Below are 24256 nucleotides of genomic sequence, written 5' to 3' on the forward strand. Positions count from 1 at the left end.
CTATAAAAGACTCCGGATCTCTGTAGAAGTATTTTTTTTCTGGCAAGAAAACAGTGGGAAACCTGCATGACATTTTGAAGAATAGCTTATAAAAATGACTATCACCTGAAAATAATAACAGTGGAAGATCATGTTGGTTATGGATGTATCCATAGGCGGAGCAGTCAGCAAATATAACAGCAGGATAAAGAACTTAGTGATGGTAATCCTCATGCCTGTGTGCAAAGGTCAGGGAAAGATTGTGTGGAGGCCAGTGGAAAATGAGTCACACACATATACAGTATACACACACAGCAACACGTGAGTCGCTTATAGCTGCACCTTGTGCTGCAGAAGTGTGTGAATTTATCACTAATTGGGTGTTAAGCTTCTGTCATTTTAAAGTGCGGCTGTGGATTGGCATTCAGTGCCTTAATGAAAGAATCTCACGTGTAATTAGCCCGTGAGGTTGCAGATGGTTTAGTCATGAAAGCTGAGTTTCAACAGCTGTGCCAAAGATTTTGAGCCTTAAAGCGGACACACACCGCTCCCCCGAGTTAAACGGCTGTTTTCTGATTCTCTAAAATGACCCAGAATTCCTGGACTTTCAGGGTTTAGTGAGCAGCAGATACCAGGCTGTATATGGGTTGGGGATGAGCAAGGGGCTTATACCTGCTGTATCCTCACAGAGGGACGGCCGTGTTCCTATTTCCTGGTAAACAGTTCATCCAAAGCCCACCACCAGTGTCCCAGCCCAGAGTGAAACTACTAAAGTATATGTTCTGTTCGAAGGTTCTGCTATAAAACTGTAATTTATGAAGGTTTTTATTAATTGGTTTTCATTTGAAGAATCATAGAAGTATGTTAGATAAACTTTGTGATCACTGAATGTAGTTTGACTTGGTGCTGAGCTGTATTACAGTACATTAAACATGAATTACATTACTTTAAAGTGGGGAAATTGATACAAAGTACACTGAGGAGCAACATTACATTAGAAGAATTATATAAAACCCCAACTTTGGGTGTTGGGAACCTCACTGTGGGTTGCAAAACGCCCAGACGGGAGAAGATCTACAAAAATCACATTAACTTTAAAAATGACTGAATGTTTGTTTACCTCAAACAGCAAAACATAGAGTAAGGAGTCTTTGCAACTTTTATTTTGTGGGTCCAAAGCTGAAAGGTTTGGGAACCACTGATATACAAGATTATGAAAACAAAAAAAAACACAAATATGAACAATAATTTCAATGCGTAACTTTGCATTTTCTCAGTTCCTTCCTCCTTTTTTATTTCCTCAAGTTCCAGTTTAAAATGTTTTAAATAAAATTAGTGTCTGTTGAGTCTAGCCTAACAAAAATTCACTTTTAAAGATTTAATCTTACTTGTCTGACACCATGATTTCATTGCTTCAGCTGTGTTGTAATAATGTGCCTTTAAAAAGAGCAGTTAATTGTGTTGTACAGATTTAAAAAAATTAAAGAAAAATTAGTTTGTTTTATTTTGTTTATTTTACAGTTTTTACATAAGAAAAAAACCCCTTCAAACTACCGTTTAATAAAAATAGACAGATGACTGCTGCGGTGAAAAATAAATCAGATTATGCTGAGATCTTATTGGAGCATGGCAGCACTTTAAAATAACAAAACTCGACCCATTTAAACAGCAGAGAAAGAAGATGAACAATCAGCTCTAATCCGAAATCCCAACACTTGTTCTAATGAGTACAAATAAATAGTAATAAATGACATGGTTTTATTATTCACAGACTTTGACATTAAACAGTCTCAGTGCTTTGATTGCCTGTTTTTATTACTGTTCTGACAAATGATTCAAATAAGTAAAAAAGTACAAAACAACAAGCTCTAAACCTGAGATTAAATCAGACGTAGATGGTAAAATATGTCCCTGGGCGTTTACTGATAAGGGTAGGAGCAGATGAAAGGTTGAGGTGTCCAGCATGTGTAGTCATTAAACAACCCGTTTCCTGGATTTAAAAAAAGGTCAAAAATCAGGTTAAACGTTCAGGAAGTCATGGTGGGATAAACACATGTGAAAAAGCTCAAAGTTTTAAAAATGTGAAAGAAGGAAGGAAGGAAGTAAACCAACAGTTGTACCTAAAGCCAGCACCTCCACACAGTCCTCCACTCCTGCTGTGTCATTGGGCTCCCCTGGCAGCCAGTCATCATAAGTCCATTTGGATCCGTCCAACCAGAAAAAACGATTGCTCTGACAGGTAAGACATCCATGAGATAAATCCACATGTATCACTCCTCAGACACAGCAAATATGAGAGCCGGTTGAATGGGAAAAAGTAACTTTCCCCAGACTGAAACCACTCACATTCACATCACGTCGTCCGCCCACCCAGGTGCGCGTGTAGCCTCCGTTCTGCATCAGCATCAGGTTCATCACGTCTCTGTGGATGGAGCGGCTGGCGATGGAGGCCAAGTGACCCCCGGGAGATTGATTCTGACAAAAGAGCTTCAGGGAAACAAGGAAGAAGAACAAAATGAAACATGGGGGTCTTTTTACATCTCGCTGGTGAACACAAGAATACAACAGTACCTCAGCATCATCATACGTCTTTGATGCTTTGAAGAACTGGTAACACTTTCCTTCAATGAGCTTGCCAGAACAATAGCGCTCCCCTGTGGCAAAAAGACAAAGTTGCAGCCTCCTTTTAAACAATGTTGCTGCATTTTGAACAGGTTTACACTCGGTTGTTATGACAGATATAGGAAAGAGTACAATAAAATGCCACTCCAACATGACTTTATATAAGAAAACATCAGATTTTAAATCCTTACTCATCTAAAATTGCTCGCTGAGTGTTTAAAAAAGCATCAGGAGACTCTTTGTAAAATAATAAATGTTTAAAATCAGTGCAGGCTTTCAACATTGTTCATATTTCTTTGTGTTGAACTATTTTTTTCTCCCTCAACCTCGTTCTGAATTGTAACGTAAGTGGTCAAAATGTGTATCTCATTGCACAGATCACACACCTTGGCCGTTTGCTTCTCCCATCAGAGCTTGTTGTCTCGCATCCAGCTGAAGACCTTCATCTTCCTCTGCTGGCTCCTCGCCAAGCGGGTCTGGGAACTGTTCCTCCCCGACAAACATCTCCATCTGGGCCTCTTCGTCCAGGGGATTGTTTTCTGACAGTGGCATCATCTGCTGCTCCAGAGACGGCTCCTCGTCCAGCTCAGCTCCACCTGACATGACAGCCTGATTTGGGGCTGCTTCGTCTGTCATCTCAGGCTCCAGTTCCATGAATGGTTGCTCATCTAAAACACTGTTCCTCTTCCTCAGGACCTCCTCTTCCTCCTCGACCTTATCCTCCTCTTCTTCCTCGTCTTCCTCTGGCAACAGTTCAGCAACATAATCTTCTCTCCTCAAAGACATGTCTTCGTCTGACAGCTCCTTGTGGGTTTCCTCCTCTTCGTCGTCCTCCTCCAGTGGCTCTAACTCCATCACCGGCTCATTCATGGGTTCATGTCCTTCCTCGGCCTCAAGAAGCCTTTCTTCTGTCATCATATCTGCGGGAACATCAGGTAACTCTTCAGGTTCTTCTTCCGGCTCCACCTTCACCTCTGACTCCACCTTAAAGTCTGGCTCCAGTTCTTCAGCTTCAGCCTTCACCTCTTCTTCCACCATATTGGATTCCTCCTCCTTAACCTCTGATGCCACCTTAAATTCAGGCTGGGCTTGGAGTTCTTCCTCCACCTCTGGCTCCGTTTTCTCCACCTTAACCTCTGGCTCTAGTTTGGCCCCTGGTTCTGCTTTGACCTCGGGCTTCTCTTCATCCACGCTCTCCTTCAGCTTCATCTCCACAGGAGTCCCTTTTCTCCCCAGACCGATCTGTGGGGCAGGATTCTCCACCACCACATGACCCTGCACAGGCACCAAGTCTCCCAGCAGGGGGCTCTGGTTTTCAGCTCTCACACCGGGGGGCAACACAGGCACTCCCAGAGCCACTGCAACGAGAAAAGGTTTCATTACAGTACAGTATAAGTTTCGAGTTAGCCCTCATTTTCTTTATATTTTGCTCCTAGGAGCCAGACTTTCTTGTAATCTTTTAATAATGTTTTATTCTTCAGGTGTTCTGAAGATAGTTTAAAGATTTGTCTTCCATTTTTAGACTTTAGCTGCTTTTTCACTTACTTTCAGTCCAGTACCTACACATTTTCTGATTGCTTTGTTTGTTGAGCCTCTTAATGTTGACCTATAAGAGTCTATGAAAATTACCAAAGGTAACCCAGTTTGACATAAAATAGTGTTTTAGCACCAACAGGATGATTCCCAAAGAGGAATTAGATGAAAACTTGTCTTATGATTAGCTTAAGGAAGATGGATCTCTCAGGCTCTGTTTCAGGACTTTGATGGATTTTTGCCCCCCCTGTTTCTCAAATGCACGACTTTCAGATCCTCTTCGTCTGCTGCAGAAAACCTTTTAGGTCTGACAGTTTTTCTTTCCAAAATGCAGCCAAAGTTCAAAGAAAAGCTTTGAAAGATGAATGAAGATTACAACAAAGACTGGCTCCTTGGAAGCAAAATATAAAGAAATTAGAGGTGGTTAAAACCTTTACACAATAAAATAAAATCACTTTAAACAGTAATTTAAAGTGCTTTAGAATCATTTTATTTAGTTTTGATCGTTTGATCTTCATTCCTCTGAGAGGATATTTGGTGAGTAATCTATTCAACTGTGTGCCTTTTTATTTTTTTGCAATTTTGCATCAGTTATTCAGGAAACAGAATGAAATCTCTTACCTGTGAGGCTGAGTGAGAGCAGCACCACCGTCTTCATCTCAATCCCTAAAACTTTATCCAGGATGGCAGAAGGTTTTCAGTCCACTCCTTGTTTGTTGTCGTCTCTCTTGGTTCTGTTTACGTCTGACTGTTTCCTTCTGTTTTTATCGGGTTCGGCCCTTTTTTTATTCCCTGGTTCTCGATAAGTCGTAAAGCGTGACCGTGTAGCCCCTCGCCTTATCTTGTCTACATTTTCTTTAGTGTCCTCTTGGCACTAGTCCAGTCGGGATTATTGGGTGGAAAGTTCACACTGGGCCATCTGAAAAAATTAAAACCTCCTTCCTGATGCGCACGTGCTCCCTGAATCTGAATAACAAGTGCAGATTCACCTTTAACAAATGCACACACAAGCACGTTTATGTGGTGTTTGAATTTCACGTCAGTCAAAGTAAATCAGACGTCTCGCAGAAAAGAAACAGGGGATTTTGTTGAAAATCAAGGAACAGTTTCTTTGGAACAACAAAACAAAAGGGACAATAATTTTGATATGAACATGCCAGGCAATAGATGACTTCCTGATAATCTGGAGCCGGACTCTGAGCTCCAGACTGAAAATAATAATTAACCACCTCTCATTGGCAGTGTCGCCTCAGGTCCAAACACTTTTATTATGTTCTGAATCTTAGCTGCAACAAACACTAAAGTCCCATGTTAGGTGGTTTATTAATCAGCCAAAGAAAAAATGAAAAAGTCTGTCACTGAATCATGGATGCTAAAGGGTTTATATCCTTGAAAGTTTGCTTCAAGCAGGATCATGAGGCTCATATGAGCTCGAACATTTCATTTCAGCTCTGACACAAATTCATAAAAACAACCTTAAATAAACCTCCTGATATTTCATCAGGAATTTAATGTTTGGTCTTAATTACATTTCTGATTTGTTTGTTGGGCAGTTTTCAGTGTTTGTTGTATTATTGATATTAATGTGGGAATATGTTTTACTGTTAAAGGTTACTTATAAAAATAAAATTGAACTTTTCTTTTCTCTCATTGCTATCTATGTTTTCCTGTTGCTTCCTATGTTCTGTCTTCTAATGTACTGTGTCAGGTCCATTGGGTTTATTTGTAAATAAACAGGTTATGGGTGAAACTTCTGTTTTCTGTGAGGGCGCTCCACGGTAAACAGCAGTGATTTACAATGTTTGATTAGAGTTCAAGGTGAGCCGGTTTACTGCAGCTGTGGGGGCGGAAACACAGTTTTATCGCTTTATTAATCTTGCTTCAAGGAACAAAATGAATTATTTCATAAGAAACCATTTAAAAGTTTGAATTTGATTGAAAGAGATGAGTGTTCGATCTGTGGCTTTAGATCAGGGGTCTCCAAATCTGGTCCTCGATGGTCACTATCCTGCATGTTTTCCTTGTTTCTCTGCTCCAACACACCTGATTCAGTGGTTAAATTACCTCTTCATGTTATGCAGAAGTCTCTTAATCACCCATTGATTCAAATCAGGTGTGTTGGAGCAGAGAAACAAGGAAAACATGCAGGATGGTGGCCCTCGAGGACCAGGGTTGGAGACCACTGTTATCCAACTATTAGAGCTTTAAATCTCATTTCCTGCTTAGCTGGAAGTCATGTTTGAAGTTTAAAGTAGATATTCTGTGTGCTTTTTGAGACAATGACCCTAGTTTGGTGCTTTTTGTTGCAGCTCAGGGTGACGAGTGCAGCTGTTTGAATGATGACCGAAGAGCCCCAGTTGTCATCAGAGTTCAGAAAGCTTTTAAAATCACCTCTTCTTAGATATTTCACATGAGGAGCTTCATGTCAGAGAGTTTGTTTACGTAAAACATGTCAAGCGGGCTCTGAGCTGCAGTCCAATGCATGTGTGTGTGTGTGTGTTACATGACATCAGCGTGTCCCGCTCGGAGCGAAGCAGCTGGGACTGCTGATTGTGAACAGCTGCCGCAGCTGAGATTTGGGGGAGTTAGTGTTTCACTGTCCCTCTCTTTATGTGCGCCCTCGCACACGCGTCTGTGCGGACGGCTTATCTGTGTGTCCTTGTGTGCGCATGTGGCCACAAGTGCAAGCATGTGTGCACGCGAACAAGAGCGAGCAACAATGCGGTGTTGTGCGGGCGCTGCTGGTTAGAAACCCAATAGCCAAGGACACAGGAGCTCAGCTGCAGCTGTCCCAGCTCTGCACCTCCGCTGACACACGGACTGACACTGGCACACAGAAGACTACTTTCTGCATGCTAGGGAATAAATATGAAACACAGATAAAACTAAGATAGGCCTGGCAACACACAAAAACTGCGACATGTCCACAAATGTACAGCGTTTAAAGCTAATTTAATAAGACATGAATGTGCCAATAAATTGAACTTTTTGCACTTTTTAAAATTATTTAAGCAAAGACTATGAAAAAGTGGGGTTTTGAAGCTGGGATCGGAAGTAATGAATAATTAATATCTTACCTGTTGTAGATGGAGCTCCTCAGTTTGGAGAAATAGAGCTGAATTCAAAGTGGATTTTCTGTCATCTTAAACTGACTTGATTCTAAATGAATTTACAGTGGTTCGTGCAGAAGCTGGTTTATAACAGTCAGTTTTGCATCATGCGGTCATTTCTGCATGTTTCAGTTTTCCTCAGCTGCATCTCATTCCAGCAATCACCCTGAATTTTGTGTTCAAACAGCCTTTTAGTTCAGCTTATTATTTGCTGCCTTGTCAGCGTTTGCGTGTTTGTAGTTTTCTGTTTTCACTGAGTCACCTGCTGCCTCCTGAGGCTGCAGTTTTGGGTCCTTCATGGCACCACCCAACCAGATCAAACTGTTTTTGTTTTTGTTTTTTTTGACGTGCAGAAACCGGAGTGAAAGGCTTTGCAGCGAATCCGTCCCCTTGCATCGTGATCGAGTGTTTTTTGGTTTCTGGGCTGTTTTGACCAATGTTTCAGCTAAACTGAACCAAAGCGAACTTAACACTGACAGCTGAGGAGAACAAGCGTGTTAATCCCTCTCCTTCACCACAGACCAAGCAACAGAGACGTGCACGCTTTCTTTTTAGGTACATCGCAGACATCCCCTTCCATTTTCCTTTACAATTAAGCCTGATGATTATTGTTTCATACACAGCTTTACCATCTCAGCTGTTGAAGGCAAAAGGGCGATTATGGTTTTACCCATGTGTGAGTGTGTTTCTGTCAAGTTAGCAAAATATCTCATCAACCACTGAACACATTTTAAGGTGACGCTCAGAAGGTAATCAATGGATGTGCGTCTACAACTGATTAACTTTTGGAGCACACGGAAATGGGTAAAATTCAGCCAGTTTTTTTCAAATATTGAGCTAAAACCTGGTGTGGGTTGTAGCTGAGAGTCGTTCACCACACTCTGAGAGTGCATGGTATTTTTAAAGCTTTGAGCAAAATGGCTAAAAATCTGCCATTTCTCAGTATAAGATTATCATAAGCATTTTTAAAGGAATGCTAGGCCTTTAGTTGCTTATACTCAGGAGTTGCTTCTTTGAGTCTGAGTAAACTAAACCCAGACAAAAGGACTGAAATGGACAGAATATCTGCATCATGCATCACTCCACCACTGAGGATGCTTCTTTGTGTTCTTCAGTCTTCATTAATCAGCAGGTTAAACTTTAATTAACTTTATTAAGACAACTAGAACACATTTTAAATAAGTTTATCTTGTTGTACTCTATAGTCTAACATCCGACCCAGGTTAGGGCACACACACCCCTGTGTAGTGCCTCCTCTGTGTGTGTGTGTGTTTCTGTCGCGTGCGCGCTTGTCTCCCTCTCGCGCCAGTTGTCAAAGCGCGAGGGAGCGCGCGCGCACTGCGCACGCTGCAGATGAAACTTTTGCAGAAGAAGGAAAAGGGGAAGCTGCGAGGGGAGGTCTGGAGTTGAAACTTCTCCCCAGAGCCGACACTTCTCCCCCCGGAGCTCAGGGCGGAACCGAACTCACCAGAACCGAACCGGGACGGAACATGATGAAGATGCTGGAGCTGCTTCTCCTCATCACCGTTTTACACAGTAAGAGATTTTTTTCTTCTCAATTTCCTTAATAGAATTTAAAAAGCAAACAAACTATCTTTCTACAAGATATAACAGGAAAAAACTGTCCAGTGTTTGGGTTTTTAACCATATGGGACATTTTCACGGTTTTGATGGATTTAAACTCTGCTAATCTTTTATTTATTTAAACTTTTATGTTGAGAGGACTTTTTTTAGCTGAATTACAAACAGATAAACTTAGAACAAAAATGCTCCAAAGTTATTAATATGAAGGGAAAGTTCATTTCATATGTGGGAAACCTTTAATGTAATATTTTTTTTGTAGTTTTCGGCTTTAATTTTTGAATTATTATTGTGCAAATGGAAGTTTTGTTTAAATGCAGTCAAATGACTCACACTGACAACTATATGCTTTCATTTTGGGCATGTTAATTGAACTGATTAATAGTGTGTGGTTGAGTTTGTGCAGACCCTTCCATGGAGGAGGGGGGTGTTTAGTGTTTAGGGGTGGGACAGGAGGGTCAGAGATTACGAAGGGAGTGTCTGGGCCTGGTGTTTACACTGAACTGGCTCTGATGCTGTTTGAACCACAGATCCTGAGGCTGATGAGGCGGATCACACCGGGCTGCGAGAGCGGCCGTTTCAGTTTGAGAGATGGCCTCTGACTGACCCCCGCTGGTATTAAATAAAAATGACCCGTCCCTATCAGCATTCGGAGTTGCTGTGGGAATTGCAAAGGCCAGAAGCTGCTCTGCAAACAAAACGTTGCGTGTTAGGGACTGCGGCTTTGACGTGTCTTTCCTGTGTTTACTTGTTTCAATCAAATGCCCTTCCAGAGATGAAAAGGGTAGAAAAATGCTTTGTGGATCAAGCTGCTAAAACATTTGCTTTGAATCTTATGGATGAAATACATTTTCGGTCACTGCACCGATGCATTCATCATAGATCTAAACAACAGAAACATCTAAATTAGGAACATTTTACATTTCAAAAGCATTTTGTGAACAAAAATATAACTTTTCTCAAACATCGATGACATGCAGGATACATTTATTTGTTTATTTGGATAGAACTAGTCATGATTTATGTGGGCTATAAAGATTCAGAAGAAGGGCTAAAGTTAGAGCTGGGGTTTAGGTTAAGGTGACGGTAAAGCAAACAGCACAGGTTAGGGTTAGGGTTCAATCAGAGCCTCGCAGATGTACACGTCTGTGTGTGTGGTGTGTCAGCTGAAGAGGGTAAGGTTACTGTCGTACAGGGTGTCTTTGTGTGTGTAAGAAAAGCACATACATGTGTGCAACAAACACACACACACACACCAAGCCTTGACATTTGCACACTACAGAACATGATACATTCATCTGTAGTTGCATGACAATTTTAAGTTATTTTCCAGTCACTGTCGGACACTTCATCACCATGTTCTCACCTCCGCTGGATGTTTCTGAAGGTGTCTCTGCTCAGTGTTTGTGTATATTGTGTACTTGTGTGCGTTGAAGTTGGAGTTTAAAGTTTCTGGAGGAACAAATCACCGAGGAAGGTTATCAGGTCGGGATACAGCAGCCTGTCAGAGGGTGATTCATTACATACATTCTTGCACACGACTGCTCCTGGCACCACCATGTAACCACACGCTTCTATACGGTTCTGTCCGTTTATAGGCTCGATTTACCATTTCTGTGAGTACATGGTGGATCACATGATTTATCTTGGCTATAAGCTGCAGTTTGGCACAGTTAAAGTCACTGTTATAAAAATAGTAATGAAAGCAGATCTATGCATAAACATTAAAGTTTTTGTACTTTTAGTCTTTGGGGTGTGAAACCCCTAAAAGCCAAAATGGAAGTTTCCTCTGGTAATTTATTTCCTGGGCTTCAAAAATGACTTTATTTTATTTTATTTTTTTGTATATTTTTGGACATAGTCCTTCCTAGTTTCAATTCTTTAGTGAATTTTAGGAAGATTTTTTTTGTGTGTGTGTGTGTGTGTGTGTGTGTGGGGGGGGGGGGGGGNGGGGGGTTCAGTATTTATTTATTTTTTGTAATGTGTTTGTTGTTGCATTATTCTCCACTGCCAAAAGAAGAGATGAAATGAACCACTTCCTTTAACTGACATAACGGAATAAAATCCACATAACAGAACAGCATCATGTTCTAAATAAAATCCTAAATTTATACATTTATTTACTCTAAGCACAAGCTGCTTTATATGTCTTTGATAAGTCCAGCAACATTACTCTGTCATGCTGTAGTTTAGCTTTAAAACAACAAGTAGAGATGTTTTCTGGTCATTTCATTTAGTTTGAATAATTAGTTTAGTGGTGCTGCAGAAGTTACTGGAGTTTAGTTTTGTAGGTAGGTAGGTAGGTAGGTACATTTATTTATATAGCACTTTTTAGCACAAGGCAACTCAAAGTGCTTGTATGAACTTGGATCTTTATAGATGAGCCACTTGATGTAGTTTTCAACATTCATTTGGCAAACTTTAACAAAAAAACAAAACTGTCTAAAATCCTTTGTGACTGAGATCCTTCTGAAGTGAAGTATGGTTTGACAGGTGATCAGACCTCCAACACGGCGCTTCAGGGGCTCCATCTGGTTTCTTCCTGCTCTGAAGTCCTAAAAGCTCTGGCAGACCCTCTGTGTGAAACTATAAATATACGAAAGGCTTGATTAATATTGAGAGGCATGGAGATAAGATTGTGGACTGATTTTTATCTTTTAATTCTTCCAGGTCCCATTTGTCTGTCAGTGACAGTGAGCACCACTAAACCCAAAGTGGAGGTCCATGAACACACAGGTAGGACTGTGCAACACTCAAGTTTTCTTATTTTCTTTCTCTTTTGTTTTTGTTTAAATATTTTAAAGACAAAAGACATTTAGGAACCAAACCTTTCATTATATATGATCTACTTAGGGTTATTTTATTGATTCACTATAATTAGATTTAGCTTCTAGAGTATTTTATCAAACCAGAACTAAACAGGTCTCTGCAGGTTTGATAATCCTGACTCGGGACGTTCAGCAGATCTAGTTGTTCTTCCGAACTGGAAGAGAAACGTTCAGTTCCTGCTTCCATCGCTGGGTTGGATATAAAGCTATAAATGAACACTACATGCAGTTTTTTTTGGTGTGAACCCTCTTTGCATTGCTGATGATACAAGAGGCACTTTTTCATTTACCTAAATTTACTTTCATCCCTCTTTAATATGAGTACAAGATATTAGAATTAAAAACACATTTTTTTCTGAAAAAGGTATAAAAGAATAAAGAAAAACAAGAGATGTAACATGTCCAGTGTCACTTAAAGTGATAGTTCAGGTTTTCTGAAGTGGGGTTGTGTGGAGAAGTTGTATTTTACCTGCAGTAGACAGCAGTCACAACGATATCAGTTCGTAGAATAAGAGAGAAACTGTTTTTAGTTCTTTACAGACCAGCAGTCAAGCTAATCACCACTCAGATGAGGGCTTCTTCAAGCATTGATTCAACTCTAAAACAATTCAACTCTTCCAAATGTTACAGCCGTTCAGGCGATTTCTGCACCACATCACGTTTGAATCAGATAATTACTCGTCTGAGCTCCCCCTGTTGGACACAGAAAGTGTCGCAACAGACCGCAGATTGTGTTCGAACCCAAACAGTTTTCTGTGAAGATGAGCGTCTGATGCAAAAAATTATGTGGTCTAAAAATAAATGAAGAAATATTCACTTGAACTGCAGTGAGGTTTTTTAGGTTTGAGTTGTTTTAGATGTAGAAAATTTGTTCTTGATGGATCCTGCTCTGAGTAGACATGAGCTTGACTCCACGTGAAATTCTTCCCTGCTTCTCTAAACCGAGATCGCTCTGACTGCTGTCTATTGCAGGTAAGGTACTAACTCCAAAATCCACGCATTTAGCTAGAAATACATGAAAACACTTTGTTGTTTCATCGTTTTGTTTCCTCTCAGATGCTGAGCTGTCCTGTGAGTTCAGGACAGAAAAAGATCAGAACCCTCGAATTGAGTGGAAGAAGAAAGGGAAGGGGGTGACCTTTGTTTACTTTAATAAGAAGTTCATTGGTGAGTGAAAGACCTTGACAGCGCTCCTTCCTGCACTGAGCTTTTTAAGAGAAGCATGTCTTTCTTCATTTGTTCTCCATCCGTTCCCTTCCCTCCTGCTTTAGGATCGTACGCCGGACGCGCCAAGATGGAGGGAGCGACTCTGACGATCCACTCCGTCACTCAGAAAGACTCAGGAGAATACCGCTGCGAGGTGACGGCCAGCGAGGACCACGTCAACCTCGGAGAGGCTACTGTAACACTCAGCGTGCTCGGTAGGAGGAAACTCGATCCCTCCAGGATCTTTAATTGAGAAGAATCTGTCAAACACAAAGTTCTTTTATTAAGCAATAACACTAACATAAACAAACAATATTGTAAGAGCAGTAACGTTCAGAATTCTGAATACTTAGCCTGGGAGTTAGATACAAAACACTAAATCATATTAATTAAGAAATTCCAGCATCACAGTTTCGGCTAGCATAACTATATTTTATCTTGACGGATTACAGCTGAACTTAGGTATTTCTGCAGAACAAATGAGCTTGTGGAAAAAAACTCCTTCCAACACCTTTCCTTTTGAAGCCTTGGGCAAACATTAGGTTTAACACTTTAATACCCTGAAACTACGTAAATATTAAGCAAACCTAATAACTTTTAAATCATGAAACACTTATCAAACAACATAATGTGATTATATATAAATAAAAATAAGCTATAAAAGATCAAACCCCTGAGTGATTTGACAATACATGAACCCACAAAATAACAGAGCCAACAGAGTTTGTCCTGAAACTTGCTGTATTAAAAAGCATTTAAAACAAATGTATGACGTTTGATTAAAAAGCAGAAATGGCAAACTTTTTCTATAAAGCTCAACATGATTCTATAATTTTTTACCTGTTGTCTGATCCTCAAATAAAACTATTCATTAAATGCATAATCCTTAAAATCCTCAGCATCAAATTCTCTTACAAAAATAACAATTTCCAGCAATAACAAATGGATATTTTAATTAAAAATTATGTCTTAGATCTTTTTTTAGCTTAAAACAAAAAAATACTGAGATGCTAAACAATGGAAAACTTCAACATTTTCCTTTTATTTGTCCTAATTTTAGAGACATGGTGATTTTTGGAATCCATATCATTTTATGACTTTATACACTTTAATGTGAGTGTGTTGCTTAGTTGAAAGGCAGCAGATTAAAAAAAAAAAGATTGTCAAAATGCCAGTCAGTGTTTTGAAAAGTTTATCAACATAGTTCTGGATTAAAGCAGAAGCAGAAATGGTACGAGCAGCCTCAGATGTACTGTAGGTTTAGTGCGTTTTCACGTATTCACCCTACGGCAAAAACATCCAGCATTTACAGTTTGTAGGACCGAGTGTGATTGTTTCAGCAGTCTTGTAACATTCCTGGTGTTTCCTCCTTCCCACCCAATGTTTCCTGGGATAAACCCCAACCCTAAGTGACCCCTGCACAGAGTATGGTACAGATGTGTTCATAAATATATCTTATGGGTTTTGAAGTCAGAAAAATGTGTAGCAATAATCATTTTACCTTTGAGGAAAGAATAAAAAAGATAAGTCTGACATAAACTGCTAAAAATGACTATTAATGAATCATTTCTTTTGGTAAAATTGTGTTTCTGTCTCTTCGTTGTCCTTCAGTGCCTCCTCACGTCCCGTCCTGCGAGGTGCCAAGCTCCGTGTTCGTCGGGTCAGGCCTCGAGCTCCAGTGTAAGGACAAACTGAGCGTTCCTCCCGCCACCTACCAGTGGTACAAAGACAACAAGGCTCTGACGGCCTCCGCAGAATCTCCCTACAGCGTGGACGCGAGCAAGGGCACGCTGGTGAGCACAGACACGCCATCATACGGACACCGTACAGTTTAAAAGCGCATGATCTGATGCCAACCCTACATCTCATTTTACCCTGCTTCTGTTTGGAGCAGAAGTTTAAAAGTGTGTCCAAAACGGATGCAGGAATGTACCGCTGTGAGTCGTCCAACAGCGTGGGGTCGCCCAAAAGCTGCGTGGCCCAGCAGCTGAAAGTCATAGAATGTAAGTAATTTTATCCAAAAAAAACCCCCAAACCCTCCATTTATTTGTATCTGATTAAAAAAGTGACCAGAATAAAACACCTTTATTTTCTAGATCCTTGGAATATGACCATTTTAATAGCAGCTTCTTCAGGATTTGTGGCCCTTATCCTTTTCTGCTGCATCTGCGTCTGTATCTGCCGCCGCCGAGGCTGCTGCAAGAGTGAGTACTGACACACAAATACCACAAATGTTGGGGTTAAACAGAGTTTAGTGTTTAAACTTTTCACACTGCCTGTAAGCAGAATGTCCAGCTTGATGTAGTGTTGATGTCAGCTCTAAAATCAACGTGACTCGTCTGCCATCATCAATATGTTGTAAACAGTTTGACAGCAGGTGTAGCCCACTGAGGTCAGCATTTATTGGTTTGATTTGTCTCCTTTTCTACATCCCCTTCCCTTTCTGTTGACTGTACCTGCCTAATACAAGACCAGATGCCCCTAGTCCAAGAGTAATTCTAGGAATACTAAAAACTGAAGACTATAATACATCATCTTGGTGCTCGTTCATGAAAATGAATCATTCTGAAAAACTTTACAGCATAAACGTGCTTTCAGTCATTTGGTTGCATTTATGAGACTTTAAATATTTTGTATTTAAATTGTACAAAAGTTATGTACAAGTAAGGGTGCGGGTGCATTGTGACGAGTGCTACATCTTGAGATCTTGTCTCACAACTAAATTTGAGAGGAACAGTTTAAATCTTTTAAAGTGGGGTTCATTGGAAGGGTTATGACTAAACGATATCTTACCTGTTGTGGATAGCTCTTTGAATGACCTCAGTTTGGAGAAACTGCCTTTGAGGAGATAAAACAATTATCTACAAACTATTTGGTTGCATCATTCTGGTCATGTTTTTTTTAGCGTCTCGCTGAGAGACATTTGAACATGAAGTTGTGATTTTAAGGTAATTTATTTAGTAGGATTTAAAAATGTATTAGACATATGCAGAGCTCAACTCAAATTTTTAATTTAGCTCCATATAATGTGATTTTCAAACATGCTATTGTTCTACAAGCCTTAGATATTGTATTAATAAACAAGAGGTTTATAATTTCACAAAGTTTGACAGGTTTCCCGTTCAGCAGTGACGTTTTTACAGTCTTTAAAATGACATGTCTATGGACTTCTAGTAGAAATACTTTAGTAAAACATATTTTTTCAGAACGAGCTAGAGCTGCCCCTGACTTTAAAGAGCTGTTTAATTACACCTCCAGGACAGGATTAGTGTTGAGGATTAGAAACGTGCTTAATTTGGTGATAATTATCTTAAGCAACAGATTTTTAATTCCCNTTGAGAAAACACAAGCTTGTGTGTTACCTACAACCACTCAGACACAAGTTTCACTTCTAAAATGTTAAATGAGAGACAGAAAAACACTGACCATCAAACAGCTTTTACATTATATAACTGTTTCCTCATTCAGGGGATTTTTTTATGCATCTTTCAACTAATTGTTTAAAAGATATGACCTCCAGCTTTACAGTATTACTGCTTCTCTTATCTCTGTTCCCAGTAGGCAGTTGTTTTTAGTGATAACGCTCCGTTTAATCCACTTAACACCGTCAGAACAATTAACAGGAAGATAAAACTGGCCACCAGTTGGTGAACATAGTCAATTTTTTACATCTAAAGAGCCAAAATGTTTCCCCTTAGAAGAAAACAAGAGAAAAGGGAGTAACCTGTTAAAGTCCACAGCAGATAATGAGGTAAAAATGTGACGAAGATTACTTCTGAATCTGTTTAAACCTTTTCTGTTGTTCCTTTGAACAGAGAGCCGGAAGACAAAAAGGTAAGTGTGACACCTTTTTTTAATCTTTCACTGTTGTTTGTGACTTTGTGCTAAACAATCTTATTCCGAGTTCACAACAAAGTGTCACCCTTCCAGCTCCAAGTCCTACAACCCTCCTCCTCCTCCTCCTCCTCCTCCTCCTCCCACCCGCAACGTGAGTGATCAAAAGAGCCGTTAAGTGTGTCAGGACGTGTTTTGCTCGCGTTGATTTCGGGTTAGACATAATTAATAATTTGCAGACAAACGCTGGCTGATTAAAGGACGTGGCTCGGTGTGTTTCTCTCTGCAGCTCAAGCACTACAAGCAGACGCAGTCCTTCATGATCTGAGGGCGAGCGCGAAAAAAAACAAATCTGGAGCGTTCAGTTCACGTTTGCTTTTTGCACCAAGCTCACAGACGGAGAGGAGCCTAAAGTGCAGGAAAAAGCAGAGCCCCAGAGGACTCGACGAAGACTCCTCAACCTTGTTCCATTGATACAAATGTACATATTCATCACAGTTTGAAGCGCTGTAAGATATTTGTTATAATCCCCTTTGCCTTTTCTGTGCCAGGATGGATTCTGTGTGTAAAAGTGGCTTGAAAATCTCTCAAACATCATCTTATATCTTCAGGTCTGATGCTGCCCATAGGTCAGTGTTTTTATCTGCTATTATTTTGCCAAAATTGTATATAAACTGTGTCACATATGACTGTATGCTTTATATTAGCTTTAATGAATATTTACATGTAGTTTTTTTTGTTTTATATGAAGTTATTTGTATATTTTATAAACTTATTTGGATGTGATCTTGTGCTGTTTTTTTGTATGAACTTATTTCTTGGTGGAACAGGTGTCTGCACACACTGAATGGTCTTTTAAGCCTGTTTTTTTACTCATATTTTGATAAATTTACCACATAATAAACCAATAAAATACTGAGAAGTGTGTGTGTAAGCTTTATTCGCACTCAGAAATATGTGATGTCTGAACATCAACGTCAGCAGGCTCAGTGCGGTGCGGCGTCAGTGTTTAGTTTATTTTTAATCCTGGTAGTCACAGCGGTGTCATCAGGCCAAAATTTTGATTCATCTAGAAAATGTTTTATCATCAAACTTGGGTGAATTTCTACCATTCTCTGCTGTTTTTGTGTTGCAAACAGTTTTGAGCTCCTTCACCTGAGTGATCGGATTTTGGGCTGCTTTATATTTCTGCTGCGTTTCACGTGGAGGCTGAACATCAAGATGGAGGTTTTACGAAACAAGTAACATCAAACTAAATGCTGCTGGTAGCAGATGGCATCTCTACTTATTTAACTTATTATTACATTTCTTTAATAATAATAGTGAGCATACCGTGAACTCAGGGAGATGAATTAAAGAGAAAAAATCTTCCAAAAGGTCTCATCCTTTACGTTACCATCATGTAATCTTGCTTCTCTAAATATGTGAACGATTAAACCATTTTAAAGCTGGCTGCTTTCGTACAGCAGTGAGGAGCTGGGAAACAAGAATCAGAGCAACAGTTCATATTATTGGAAGTGTTCTGCGAAAGGCTTTACTATCTTACTTGCTGTAGATAGCGCTTTGATTAGTCTTGAAATAGAGTTAATTTCTTACTGGACTGACAAGCTAATGGCTAGTCTGTGCAGGACCAACACCAAAGTGGACTTCTACCGTGTTTAAACAAGTCCAATATGCTGGTGTAGATTCTCAGTCATCCAGGCCATGGTAAATTCAAAAAAAGTTAAAAAACAAAAGAAGTCCAGTTGTTTTTGTTTTTTAACTTTTTTTAAACATGTCCAATCTTAAATATGTCAGAGCCTGTTGTAGACAAGCTGCAGTAGGTTAGTGCTGTGTCTTTATTTCCTTCACTATGCAAGAAAAATGTGTCCTTTCTGACATAACCTTTATACCAGATGGCTAAGATGATGAAAAATGACCACAGCTTATTTATTTTTTTGTCATCTAGTCGGAATAAAAGACTCTTCTTTCTGTCAGGAACACTAGAGGGCACCAAAAGATTTATTGTATCTGCGCCTACATGTAGATGCCAAAAGCCTGCATGATGCCAGCCATTATTCAGGATTTCTCTATGAACAATACCACAATTGTTCTCCTCCTTTTGTACTCACTGTTCTCCTTATTGTGGTGGCTATAAATTTAAAGTCCTGGCGTGTTCTTGCTTGCTGCACAATCCTCATAATGTTTTTCTCTAAAATAGACACTCAGTGCATGTGCCTAAAGCTCTGACACGTTTGTTTCAACAACCTAACTATCTCTAGCAAAACTGTACACAATAACGACAGTCTATTGACATAAATAATAGCTTTCTGCAATGATCACGCTGGATCCTATTGATCCGCAAACACGCCTGTGTGGCACAATGGCTGACATTTTTTATTTATTTTTTTTCCGATCAGCCGCTGTGGCTGCAAACAAAAGCCATCGAGTGTGCTCGGAAATGCAAATGTGAATTCTCTGGCAGTCTGTCAAAGTGTGTGTGTGTGTGTGTGTGTGTGTGTGTGTGTGTGGGGAGGAAATGGTACCCTCAGTAGGAGCAGCTTTTGCATTTAGCATAATGGCAACACATTATGAGCATGCTGAATGTTTTTGTTCTGTAATTCAGTCACTTTTTTAATGTACGATGGAATAAAGTGACGTTTTCACACAGTGAGTGGCTGCTGCATGTGTAAGTGTTGTCCTGTCAGGCTGTGATTGAGCTCTTAGTTGGCGGCTGGTAGGTAAAAACGAAGAGGCGCGACGCATTAAGGGCGTTTTTGAGACTCCAAACAAGTCAGTGTGAGTGCTCTGACACAAAAGGAGCTGCCACTCCAGCAACACCAATGAAAGGAACTAATCTGTTTTTAACATTTAAGGACAATGACTCAAATTTCTCGAATAAAACTGACTTTATGGTTTGCTTTTGTCTGATGCCAAAGGTGAAAGGGTGATAATGATTTTACGGGTGTTTCTGTGTTAGGAAAGTGTCTTGTGAAGCACTGGACACATTTTAACAAAACTCTCAGAAAGCAATCACTGGATTAACCTTTGGAGTCAATCCAACTCAAGATGTCATCATTGCCAACACAAAGAATTGCTATAACTCAATTTGTTTCACAGGTATTGTATATTTGTTTAAATTCCTATATCCTGAACATGCTTTTGTGTGCTGGCTGTCTGAAGCAGGTTTTACTTCTGCTATCAGGCTTAAAAGCATTTTGAACCAATTCTACAAAATAAAACACTGTAGAACTGCCACATTTGCAAATCTATGTAAATAAATAGGCTTTACAGGCAAACTTTAAATATCAAAAGGAAGCACATTGAATAGGCAGAGTGACACCTTTTAAAGTAATGAATGTTTTTATGCTAAAACGCTGCATTTCCTCATCTTTCTATCCGCCACCTCCAACCTGAGCACAATCACCGAGGAGAATAGTTAAACTATAATCTAGCATCATATTGGTGTGTTGATAATGTAAAATCTGATTAAATTTCGTTGCCAGATTACCTCTTTTATCCGGTAATACCTGAGTAAACTGCAGCAGCTTCAAACTGCCTTTTGAGTAAACAGAATTAATTTCCACCGGGCGTTTTTCTGAGGCTCCGCAGCGAGCAATGTAAAGACTGTAATGTACTCTGACAGCTCTGCAAACATTGGGCCTTCCTGGACATAATGTGTGGAGTTTCCTCTCAACCAATAATGTCAATACATCAGCAGAAAGAAAATGTCATCTGCAAATAAGTCAGTTCCTGGTTGAACTTTGCAACAAGCCCAGCTTGTTTTACTGTTTTTGTTAGCTTCATAATCTGCAGCTGAACGACAAGCACACAGTATATCACAGTTATAACGTCAGTGATGCACTTATTCTTGTTTTAAAATCTTCCCACCTCAAGGTTTTGATTCTATGAGTAACTTTTCTGATAAAACATCAGCTCTATGTAAAACAAAACACTTAATTTAAATCCAGTTTGAAACCTCAGACAGATACGTTCTTCCTTTTTTAAGCCTCCGTTTGATTTGAAATATCTATTTATTTAAATCCAGCTATGATCTGACTTCTCATTCTGTCCAAATGGATGAAACTTGACTATATGAGAAGGGCAAACCGTTCATAATGTCAAACCAGAAAAAAAACAAAACATTTTTAAGAGTAAAGAATGAATAAATTCACAGAGATGTTGCAATCTGGTGCATCAATAAAGTAACCCTAAAGAAATAGTTCAGCCATTGAGAAGTCAGGTTCTGAGGAAAAGCTAAACAAATAATTTTTTTCCTGTTGTACAGTAGAAAGCTTTTTAAATATTGCTTTATTTGACACATTATGATTTTTGTCCAGGAGAAATATTACATTATTCCTGCCTGTTGTGGTTTCAGGCTGTACTAGAAGTGCTACAGCTAGTTTATTGTAAATTATCACAAAATGTTGTGTAAAAAAACAACAACAACATGTAATGAAAATCTGATGGCAATTGAAGATAAATAAAATAGTGTTTGAATAAATTGAACATAAGGTTTGGAGATTGGAGCAGCAATCCAATCTTGTTTCCCCTCAGACTAGCCATGAGCTCATCAGTCTGGTCAGAATGAGACTTTATCTAAACTAAGACTGTTATAATGTCGGGAATTGTGTTTTTAGTTGTCTTTTTGTTTCAGTTGGTGTTTATTTTATTCCGTCATCTTGTTAGTTTGGTTTGGGTTCTCTCTGTCTCTGAATCTTGTGTCTGTGTTTGTTTCCTGTCACCACTCATGCCTCCTCAGTCACTCACTCATCTGTTTACCTGCCACGCCCATCTCCACCTGTCAGCAATTATTATCATTCACCTGTTTCCACTTACCTCATTATCCTCTGTGTTTGTTAAAACCCGGTCATTTCCTCCACCACTCCGTCGGATCATTGTTGATTGTTCATTAGTTCTTGTCCTGTGTTTACGCTTGTGTTCCTGGCTGTAGTTTGTGTTTTTGTTTCGCTGCCCCGCCAGCTCTTTGTTTTCGTTTAAATAAATTAAGTTTTCTTTAGTTACAAATACGAGTCTGCTCTCTGGGTTCGCCTCCGTCTCCGCCGATCCTGACATATAAAAGCTGTCTAAGACAGGTAAGATATTAATTGTTTATAACCTTCCCTAAAAAACTACAGAAACCCTGAACCCTCCCCTTTAAAGTTTGAGGTATTTATATTTGTATGAAATGAAATCTGTAATACAAGATAATAATAATAAAGAAAATTACATAACATTATGATGACACAATGCACCACAGCATTTCCAGTTGATTACTTTCTTTAAAGCTTTACACATTATTTTTACACTAAAGGTGTAAATATATTATCATAAAATTTGCATATGAGTCGTAACCTCATTAACAGGTGCGAATGTAACAAGCAGTTCTAAAAAAAACCAACTGAACACAACGTAGTTTTCACGTGTTTTCCTTCCACCAGTCTTAAACACACCTTGTGGGATCCAAACCACCTAAAATCTTAAAGCTGAACACTGCAGGCACAAGCTATAGCGTCTCAGCTTACAAGTTTTATGTTATATTTGCTGCACCACGCAGCAGTGGACACAAACATGTGGAGTCAGGGCGGCAGGTCACCAGCTGTAACCTGTTCTTACATCAGCACGCTCTGCCCTGCCGGAACATGTTCGGGCTATAAGTCATGTTTCAGCCATTTTAACCAATTTGTCTTTTGCTTTTCTGTCAGCTGCTCTGTCAGATTATCCTGCTTTCTGTAGCCCTGGAAGACACCGTTCCTCCTCCCTTTTTTGTCCTGCTGGTACAGTCTGCTCACCAGTTCAGCTACAGCCTGAATTATTTGACCCGGTTTGCCAGTTTCTCTGTCACTTTGTCAGTTTCGGATCTTTAAGGCTGATACCACAGGACACCTTCAGAGATCCTGAGTTGATGTCTTGGCCAAGAGATGTTTTTGCGATACAGCGCCTAAAGGGTGTCTGATGATTGTTGAAGGGATGCTTTGTCAAATAGTTATCAATAATTAGTTTATCAGTTACATGAAAGAATGCTACATTTGCTAAAAATTAACTTCCTCTCTTTTGTATGACACCGTTTGTTTAATTTGTTGCTGGCTTCTCAACTGAGCGTCAGTGTTACCTTCGGGTTTACTGAACTGGACTGGATGCACTGAACAGACTGACAAGCTAGTCACATTGTTCGTGTTCGCCATAACTGCTTTCAGTTCCAAAAACTAAGGCTTAGGCCTTTGTGACGGCCTATCTCAATGTTTTTGGTCTTTATATCACTTTACATGAACATGTGGTTGGTTAATTTGCCTGTTAGTGGCTAAACAAACTCACTTCCCTCTGAATCTGTCACCCAGGTATGACATTTTTGAGAAAGGGTTGCTTTAAAAGCCTAAAAAACGATATATGTTTCTGATAGCCACTCGTTCTCCATACTTCTTACTCTATGACTGATGTCACAGCCGATAAGGTACATTTGACTGAACATCACTTCACAAATGACCAATCTCTTTACTGTTGAATGTCTGTCCAACATAAATAAATCCACGCAGCATACAACATCCAGATCTGCTGGCAGATAAATGACACAAGTCGACCGCCTGCCTGCCAGCCCCATCGTTCTCCGGGCTTTCCTTGGAACATCTCAACAAGCCTTTCTTCATGGCTGCTCACTCTGGATCGCAGCTCGAGGGGTTGTCGCATCACATTTGTAAATGTGAGGATATGAGAACGATGGCGACAGTTGAGAGAGAGAGTGTGAAAATATGTGCGAGGGAGCAGCTGAGTGCGAGTGGGCGGTGGCTGATGGATAATTCCTGTGTCAGGACCACTTTCTTTTTTTTTTTTGCCCTTAAATTAAACCTTTAAGCCAGGCCTCTGAGCAGATATTTCCTTTCTTTGCCACAGAAAGCAGCCTCGCTGGAGCCTGTGTGTGTGTGTGTGTGTGTGTGAGTCGATCTCCCCTAAAACACCCTGAGGAGCAGCAGCACGTCTCATTTACGAACAGGTGGCACAATGCACACAACACATGGCACATCACCCTCACAGACTCAGCGATTTATTTGAACAAGACCAATTGTGCTAAAATAATCTGTTTTGTTTCTTCCCTCCTGTTGTTGCATTGCCTTCTTTCCCCCCACACTTTTACAGCCCCAGCCCCCCACATTAACAGCTCTCGGGTTCTGCAAAGCTTGCACCACATACGCTGCATTTAGGCCTCAGGAAGATTGTTGTGGCACAAGGTGGGGAGGCGGGAAGACATCCACTGGCACAGAGATTAGCACAGTTACCACAAGAAACCGTCTCTCTTCCTGCTGCAGCAGTAAAAAATAGCAACATTTAAACATTTAAACTTCGCCAGACGACATCCCCTGCAGCTTCATTAAATCTTTATACCGTGGGTCTCTTTTAACGCAAAGAGTCCTGCTGCGCATGTGAAGCTGAAAGGAGGAGCAGCAGAAAGTTCGGTGTGTGCGAATCTGAATCGTGCTGTTATTTAGCAGCACTCCGTTGACAGGACGGTTACGTGTAATTACAGCAGAAATGGAGGATGGAAACAAAACGGTTTTGCCTCAACTCACAGCACAAACACAAACACAGTGT

General features: G+C 40.0%; 2 protein-coding genes across 2 annotated transcripts; one reads left to right on the forward strand and one right to left on the reverse strand.

Annotated features, from left to right (window-relative positions):
• Nucleotides 1-1474: 1474 nt before the first annotated feature.
• si:ch211-160b11.4 (FK506-binding protein 5) lies at nucleotides 1475-7304 on the reverse strand. The gene is made up of 7 exons (XM_017410150.3): nucleotides 7212-7304; nucleotides 4756-5100; nucleotides 2988-3959; nucleotides 2551-2633; nucleotides 2326-2466; nucleotides 2100-2211; nucleotides 1475-1969 (listed from the first exon to the last, which is right to left on the reverse strand). The coding sequence occupies exons 2-7, from the start codon at nucleotides 4790-4792 to the stop codon at nucleotides 1899-1901; spliced, it is 1416 nt and encodes a 471-aa protein (XP_017265639.1). The 5' UTR covers nucleotides 4793-5100; nucleotides 7212-7304; the 3' UTR covers nucleotides 1475-1898.
• A 1299-nt stretch (nucleotides 7305-8603) lies between these two features.
• jam2b (junctional adhesion molecule 2b) lies at nucleotides 8604-17606 on the forward strand. Its single transcript, XM_017410175.3, has 10 exons — nucleotides 8604-8780; nucleotides 11496-11561; nucleotides 12710-12820; nucleotides 12925-13074; nucleotides 14471-14652; nucleotides 14754-14862; nucleotides 14956-15063; nucleotides 16675-16693; nucleotides 16790-16847; nucleotides 16983-17606. Exons 1-10 carry the CDS (start codon nucleotides 8735-8737, stop codon nucleotides 17019-17021), a joined length of 888 nt encoding a protein of 295 aa, XP_017265664.1. The 5' UTR covers nucleotides 8604-8734; the 3' UTR covers nucleotides 17022-17606.
• Nucleotides 17607-24256: the final 6650 nt, after the last annotated feature.

This window comes from Kryptolebias marmoratus, linkage group LG6 (assembly GCF_001649575.2).
Source record: "Kryptolebias marmoratus isolate JLee-2015 linkage group LG6, ASM164957v2, whole genome shotgun sequence".
Classification (NCBI taxonomy): domain Eukaryota; kingdom Metazoa; phylum Chordata; class Actinopteri; order Cyprinodontiformes; family Rivulidae; genus Kryptolebias; species Kryptolebias marmoratus.

What these genes read in the sequence shown, in the direction of transcription:
- si:ch211-160b11.4 (XM_017410150.3), bottom strand. Translation starts at nt 4,792, where the DNA reads ATGAAGACGGTGGTGCTGCTCTCACTCAGCCTCACAG. An exon ending in GGGAGAAGCAAACGGCCAAG is followed by an intron (nt 2,634 to 2,987) that starts GTGTGTGATCTG and finishes TTTTTGCCACAG; the next exon opens with GGGAGCGCTATTGTTCTGGC. An exon ending in GCGGACGACGTGATGTGAAT is followed by an intron (nt 2,212 to 2,325) that starts GTGAGTGGTTTC and finishes CTTACCTGTCAG; the next exon opens with AGCAATCGTTTTTTCTGGTT.
- jam2b (XM_017410175.3), top strand. Translation starts at nt 8,735, where the DNA reads ATGATGAAGATGCTGGAGCTGCTTCTCCTCATCACCGTTTTACACA. An exon ending in GGAGGTCCATGAACACACAG is followed by an intron (nt 11,562 to 12,709) that starts GTAGGACTGTGC and finishes GTTTCCTCTCAG; the next exon opens with ATGCTGAGCTGTCCTGTGAG. An exon ending in GCAGCTGAAAGTCATAGAAT is followed by an intron (nt 14,863 to 14,955) that starts GTAAGTAATTTT and finishes TTTATTTTCTAG; the next exon opens with ATCCTTGGAATATGACCATT.